Source organism: Penaeus vannamei, chromosome 17, assembly GCF_042767895.1.
Source record: "Penaeus vannamei isolate JL-2024 chromosome 17, ASM4276789v1, whole genome shotgun sequence".
NCBI classification, from domain to species: Eukaryota; Metazoa; Arthropoda; class Malacostraca; order Decapoda; family Penaeidae; genus Penaeus; species Penaeus vannamei.
This window is the reverse complement of record NC_091565.1, coordinates 31,907,805-31,915,304: the sequence shown is the minus strand read 5'-3', so window position 1 is coordinate 31,915,304 and position 7,500 is coordinate 31,907,805. Positions and strand designations below refer to the sequence as shown.

Genomic DNA, 7,500 nt, shown 5'->3' with positions numbered 1-7,500 from the left:
TAAATTCTTGTTTTATATATGAGGGAGTAGGAAAGTAGCATGATGCATGTTTCAGATTTCTGTACAGTAGGATTTCTGAATTAGAAAAGTTTTGACTTCATATTGCCATTCACCTTTGTTGATGATTTGTATGTTTATATATGGATTGCATTGCCAAAATAACCATGTGTATTTATTTGTTAACACTTGTATATGTATATAGATTACATATGCAAAATTTTACAGATATGCATATGCAGTTATACACGTAAATTGTGTATAGTGTAGAATATACTGTATATAGAAACATTAACAATTGTATATTATTGCCACAATGGTAATATAGGCTGAAGCTCCACTTTATATAACATAAAAAATGCACATTAGCATATATTTGTTCTCCTGAGTTTTATACCTAGCAAGAATTGTATTTGGAAATTTTAGTATCTTGACTATACCTCTGAAATGTTCAGGGCGTATTTCAGAGCCAGTAGAATTGTTATACCTCTGTATACTTTCTGTCATTTGTTTTAAAATGTGGAGGATTGTTTTAGTGTATCACATTTTTACCTATTGTAAAGGTAGATATCTGTGGTTTACTTCCACTCATATTTTAACAAATATACTTGTTTCCCTATCATTAATTGGAATCAATTTTTTGCATGCATTTACTAATGTAATCATTAACCATTTACTTAACAAACAACCTATACTATTGTGGCCAGTGTGTTCTTTGATGTCCAGTAATGGTTTAACGGTCATTGTCACTCTAGTTGTATTGTCCCTGTAGATTCACTACCTTTAGTTTTGATACAAGTTACAATTTACCTGAGCAGAAGACCTGGAGGAGACAGCTGCATTACACAAGTGGAGTTCATTAGAGCTTTTGCCTCAAGACAGTGATACTCAGTCTACCATCAGCCAGCCGGGAAATGAAGGTAAATGTTTTTTTTAGTTTTGTGTGATTTTTTAAAGATTTAGATATTTACTTGATTTTTAAAAGATTAGGAAAAGTTGGAGATCTATGTTCTGTATAGATATACAGATTTATTATTTTATTGTTGAATTGGTTTTGCACAAATATTCCTGTAACCAAAAATTTTAATGAATCTTTTATTTCTACCAGCAGACAGTATCTTCTCCCAGTCCTTTATGTCAAGGGTGGCTGCTGAGCGCAGTCGGGTTCTGGGTCGCAGTATGGAGGCCTCAGCGCCATCATCCCCGTCCCACTCCCCCTCTCACCAGCCAGGCCCCTGCTCCAACACTGTCCTGCTCCTAGTCATTCATGCTGGATCCGTCCTTGATCCAAATTCAGGTATGTCTGCAGGGGGAGAATGTATGGTGTCTCTTTTTATTTGTCTTTGTCTTTCTAGTTTTTTTTTTTTTTTTCCTGTCTTCTTTTCTTGTTTTCTCTTTTCTACTTACATTATAGATTTCTGTTATAAAAAGAGATATTTACAAAAGGGATTTGATTTGCCTCAAGAACAGTAAATTATTATGGACTAATTTGTTTCTTTATATTCTCCCAACTTGGAATATTTCCTGATATCATTACGTAGCTTCAAGTTATGAGTTATGCTGCCTATGAGTGTACAATAGGGAATGGCTTAGGAAGATTACCTTTTCAATTTATGACTTGTATGACAAACCTAAAAATAGACAACTGTTTCAAGAAACACAATAGTTACTTTTTGTCTTAGAATAAATTTAATCATAGTTCTTATGTAGGATTGTCTGTTATTGTGAACCCTCAGATGTGATGAACAAGAGAAGTGACCTGACCACCTTCAGGGGAGCCTTTGAGTCAGTAATGCGACAACATTACCCGCATATGGTTGGACATGTTGCTGTTAGACTTGTTTCTGCTGCTCCTGTTTGTTCTGATAGTCTTAATGTTTTGTCAAGGTCAGTAAATTGGTTGGTTTGAATATAAGGTCTGTGTGTGTGTGTGTGTGTGTGTGTGTATGTGTGTGTGCATGTGCACACACATGTGTTTGCGTGTGTGCATGTATGTGTGTGTGTGTGTATATGTGTGTGTGTGCGTGTGTGTGTGCGTGTGTGTGTGTGTGTGCGTGTGTGTGTGCGTGTGTGTGTGTGTGTGTGTGTGTGTGTGTGTGTGTGTGTGTGTGTGTGTGTGTGTGTGTGTCTGCGTGTATGTGTGTGTCTACGTGTGTGTGTGTGTGTGTGTGTGTGTGTGTGTGTGTGTGTGTGTGTGTGTGTGTGTGTGTGTGTGTGTGTGCTGAGTGCATGCATGAGGACGTGTGTGCCAATGTATATTTTTCATATAGAAATTCTGTGAAGTTTATAGTATATGAAGCTATAAACTAACTAGTGTGTTTCCATTTATCAAACAGCTTAAGTCCATATGGCTTAGATTCTTCCCCTGTGTGTGGTGAAACTTCTGGAGGTGACAGCGTACCTGTGGGAGCTGTGCCTCTGCTAGCCACTGCTACTCCTGAGTATGAGGACGCTGTAATGCGCACCCTCAATGCCACCAATGCTGCTTACCATGAATTCCTCAGGTCGGAAGAAGGTCATGGATTTAATGGGCAGGTTTGCCTGATTGGTAAGTGGTGCTATACGAGATGTGAAGAAGATGATTATGGACTGACGAGATTAATAGTGATGAATATAATGATGAATTTATACTCTTCTGGTTAACATCGGCAAAAGAACTTGAATCAAAAGTTTTCCTGAAAATTGCTTATTTGGTATAATATGTCTTCACTATAAACCTCTCTTTCTTGACTCTTTTGAGCCTAGACTGAGCAAATAGGTAATTTGTGTAATCAGACCAATATGATCCATGATCCCTTTAGAAATTATTCCTCTAATGATAATTCCTTTTACTCTTCCCAGTAAATTCTAGTTGGAGAATCTTTGTTTATTCATATGTTGTTGTTTATGAGAATTTTTCTCCGTATAATTCTCAGAGCAATAGCTTTGAATTCTTGTTAGTTTTTATGCAGAAAGAATATGATTTTGAAGAAAGATTCACCTGAATAAATGTACTTTGCATGGGATTTAATTTTTTAAAAGCCCTTACATTGCATGATTATTCATCACTGTGTAGATTAGGATACTGTTTCACTCGACAGTACTGAGAAGAAATAACAGAAATCTTATTAAGGTACATTTCAAATGAATCCGTTTTAGGCATGAATTAACCCAATTTTATAATTAGTTCTTGATTATTTTTTATTGTCAGTGTTATTATCTTTAATATGATTTCAGGTGACAGCGTAGGTGGCATCTTAGTATATGATATTCTTTGCCGTGTCCATGAGCAACACAAGTATGGGAGCAATAGCAACATTCCTGAGGGAGAGCCTCCTTCCCCGGGTCAGTACTGCAAGCAGAAGCCTTCTCCAGCACATCCTAGTTCCTCATCTCTGTCCCCAGCGTCTCCTCCATCAGGTTCTCCAGACCCTCCCCAGACCTCCTCCCCAGTCATATCTCCGTCCCCATCTATAACTGTTAGCATTGATAATGCTTTGACAAACCCCTCAGGTGATGTATTTAGTCCAACCCTAGAAACAAAATCCCTACAATCACCCAATAACCCTTCAACACCTTGTAGCACACCGCAACATACTGACACAGTGTATTCAGCACAGACACTTAATAACCCTCAGACTCCATTGCGTAAGATTTCTGCACCTTTGCCTGTGCCAGCACCTCATGGCCAGGCTGTTAGAAAGTGTTCAGCACCTTGCAGTGTTCCCTGTAGTAGCACTGGGACTTTGGGCAACAGGGCAACTGGAGGACCTTGTAACATGCCCACACCATCACCACCAGGGGTTTCCACAACCTCTCCTAGTAACCCTAGTCATTCTCAACACCCTTACTACCCACATCACACTCCTGTGCATCGTTTCCATCTTCAGGGTATTTGTATCCCCCCTGATGCCCTTCTTCCCGGGCCGCTAATCGAACGAAGAGGCAAGTCCGACCTGCTCCTTTTTACCCAATATAGCATCCTGATGAGCACGCAGTTGAATTTGCAAACACTTGATGACGGGTAACCATGCCATCATATTACTAGGCAGCCCATCCCTGCATTTTGCCAGATGTACAATCAGATTCACAAAAGACACATTATGTACAAGCCATATTAGGGCTTAATAGCTTGTTTGCAAATTGGGGGAAAAATTAAACTTTTTCATATTGATATATACAAAAAAATTCAGAATGGATAACCTTTCTAAAAAATAATAATAATGTTTTGAATGTGTACCTTAATCAAAATACATGAAATTTAGAAAATGTTTCAGATCACTGTTGCAACTTGATGAATATTTGCTTTTAGTATTATATGTTGTGGTTATATCATTTATATGTTCTTTAATAGCAACAGGAAGGAAATGTTATTACCTTTTGTGAACCTGACCTTTTTTGTTATTTATGTTTGGTAAGTCATAGATGAGATTCATACTTCTTTGATATTTAAAGCTATAGCTTTGTTTTTCAATTAGTTAAGATTATTAGATGCAATACTTAAAGATTATTGATAAATGCATGTTAGAGACCCCTCTTTAGGCTGCTGTCATTTGTAATGGCTGGAAATATCAAAGCATCTAGACTGCTTTTATTTTTTTCTTAAAATAATTCTTGTTTATAGTTATTACTGATTTGTAACATAGGATCAGACTTCTTAGTGACACAATAAATGGGTTTGTAGCCAAACCCAAGAATAATTTTGAATAGAAAAGAAATTGCTGCATGAGGTTTGACTTATACACGGATTTGCTTTTGGAGTGTAAGGCATCTGTCATTGAACTGCGGCTTCTGCATGAGTCAGGAATGCTCAAGCTGCTTTACATCATTAGCACTGATATGAATAATTAGTATTATTAAGTTATTCCTAATTATTTTAAATTCTTATTTTTCCTTGCAGTTTTCCTTTCACACAAAGGTACAAGTCTGGCATTTGCCCATTTTTTCTTTTAATCTGTTCAAAAATTCACACTTCAGTCTTTGTTAAAAATTGCATTGATGTAATATGAATAATTATTTATTTTTCTAATTAAATTATGATGACTATAGATGTGTGATTTAAATTTTGCTATTCCTAAAGTTCACATCATAATCAAGAACTGTTTGCTTCTATTTGTTTTCTATTATTATTAATTAAAATACCCATGAAAGTAAATACAACAAATGTGTGTATGCAGAGTTTTCTAAATATCTCATATTTATGCAAATTCTGATCAGCTCTTAGGACACATATAAATAAGCTTGAAAGCATAAATACAGGCCACTAATAGCAATGTGGATAATTATTATTATTATATTTTTTTATCAGTTTTTTGGATACAATATTCCTTAGAGTATAAAGAAGACATTGATGAATCCTTTTACACTTTATTGTATCAATTAATGTATAATGCAGTTCTGAGTGTATTTAACTTCATCATGTTCTGCAACAGTGGTGTGGAATTGGCAGTATTTTATTCCATACTGCACTTAACTATGACAGAGAATTTACATACAATTTGATAGTGATACACCTTGTGGTTTGATACTTCTCTTTCTTGCTTCTTTTTCCTCATCATTGAATAGGGTCTTTGCCAGTATAGTCTTCACAGTTACGTAAAGGGATGAATAAATAAATGTCATTAATAGGACATATGGTTATAGTATTTGCATAGATATGAGAGCCTCAGGATAGTATAGGATAGTATGAGAGAGAGAGAGAGACAGACAGAGACAGAGAGAGAGAGAGAGACAGACAGACAGAGACAGAGAGAGAGAGAGAGAGAGACAGACAGAGAGAGAGAGAGACAGACAGAGACAGAGAGAATCTTAAATACTGATGTATGATTCCAATACTTATTCTCTTAGGTGATGAAACTTGCGAAGGATCAAAGGTTTATCGGAAATCTGTCAGTGCAGATGCCACTCACCACTCCGATGTCCCCCATGGCCGATCTGTGTCTGACTCTGACTACCACTACGCTAGGCATCTCTCGGCACCCTTCCCTCGGCGGAGGTCTTCTTCATCAAGGTAGGAAAAAGATACAGTTTTGAGCTTACTGTATCAGCAGTTATGTACCCAAGATTGATAAGGTGACAAAGGTCATTTTTTATTGGCAAGAATTAAAGTGAATATTTTTTTTCTTCTTTACTTCCTCTCTTTTGAGAGATTGGCTGTTTCTGGGGTGTTCTTTAAACTTTTAGTTTGTGGGGGTCGAATATTTATGATATCCAGAAAAGAATATTATTTTCTTTTAAAATCTGGTATATGTAACACATGACAAATAAAGTTGTAATATATATACTTTCAATTTAAACCCACTTTGTACTTTTTATCAATGAGCATGAGGTTTATGTCCTTATTTCCAATCTTACTGATGTTCACGTTAGCATTCATCAGCGTCATTATTGTATTCCTGATCATTAAAATATTATATTGCTTGGGAAAAAAATGGTCCATGAAGTTGGAATTATAAGGCAGAGTACTGATCAGCAGGCATTGGTTATGCTTTTGTTTCTTCTTTTTAGCTTTGAAGTCAAAGGAAGTTTCAGAATGGCGTGTTACTCATTTTTGTCAAAGATTCAAAGCATAATATTGGCTGCAGATTTAAGGTTAAAACCATTATGCTTGGAATCTCAGTGTATATTTAGTTGGTAAACTTGTACAAGATTTCGTTTACAGATTTTTTTTATACTTTTGTCAGCTGTTATTGCCCATTTGTAACTCATTGGATCCGGGTGCTTTGTGGCCTGCACATGGACCAGAATCCAGGCATTGGGTTTACTTGAGTGGCAAATCTCCTAGGTGCATGACTTGTAGGCCAGGCCCAAATGAACACTCACGTGCAGTATCAAGATTTCTTGCCTCCTCTTTGCCATGTTATCTCTATTTTCTGCTGAAATGTTTTTGGCATTTTTGTCCAGTTTCGGAGGAGTCATTTATCAGGGTTGTAATTGACTGTTTTTGTTGAAAAAAACACTTTATTATCTCTCTAGATAGTCTGCAACTGTGCAATAATAATAACAATAAGTAAAATTGTTGTTCATGTCATTTTTTATGCTCTCATATTATTGGATTTTCTGTAACGGTCTATGCCACCAGCTACAGTAAGCAGGAACTGGATCCTGTGCATAGAAAGTGTCTACCCCTGGAGACACTCACAGATAGTACATTCTGCCTTTATATTCCATTGGAAGTAATGCAAGAGCCCCCTCCTAAATGTCCACTGTGTTTTATCTTCATCCACGAGCTTTGTGCACTTAATATGAGTCATTTCCATCACCCTGGCCCCCAGCAGAATTTTCCATGGTGGCACATACTTGTCATCCCAGCTTTCAGCTGAATTTTATAATGTTACCAGGCCCTCTGCCAATTTTTTTTCATGATGTGACAGTCACCTCACCTGGATTCAATGGGTTCATCCTTTCTTATGCATGAGCCTCTACTACTGTAAATTTTGACATGATGTGTGAGAACCAGTTTCAGTTAGAATATCATAAAATTCGTTAAACAAAGAGAGGGAGTGGGAGAGAGAGAGGGGGAAA

General features: G+C 36.7%; 1 protein-coding gene across 14 annotated transcripts in view; it reads left to right on the top strand.

Moving 5' to 3' along the window:
• Positions 1–7,500, top strand: part of rdgB (retinal degeneration B) — a 53,341-nt gene that overhangs the window by 19,914 nt on the left and 25,927 nt on the right. For 5 of the 14 annotated variants that reach the window (XR_011399206.1, XM_070132221.1, XM_070132223.1 and 2 more), the window contains 6 exons: positions 816–917; positions 1,106–1,294; positions 1,734–1,884; positions 2,334–2,545; positions 3,214–3,921; positions 5,824–5,986. Coding sequence is in view for 13 of the 14 variants with exons in the window: in XM_070132221.1 (XP_069988322.1) it covers positions 816–917; positions 1,106–1,294; positions 1,734–1,884; positions 2,334–2,545; positions 3,214–3,921; positions 5,824–5,986 (1,525 nt within the window). In the remaining variant the exon portion in view is untranslated. Of the gene's footprint in view, positions 1–815; positions 918–1,105; positions 1,295–1,733; positions 1,885–2,333; positions 2,546–3,213; positions 3,922–4,876; positions 4,895–5,823; positions 5,987–7,500 lie in introns of all 14 variants that reach the window. The other 9 variants (XM_070132222.1, XM_070132224.1, XM_070132220.1 and 6 more) reach the window with 6 other exon arrangements.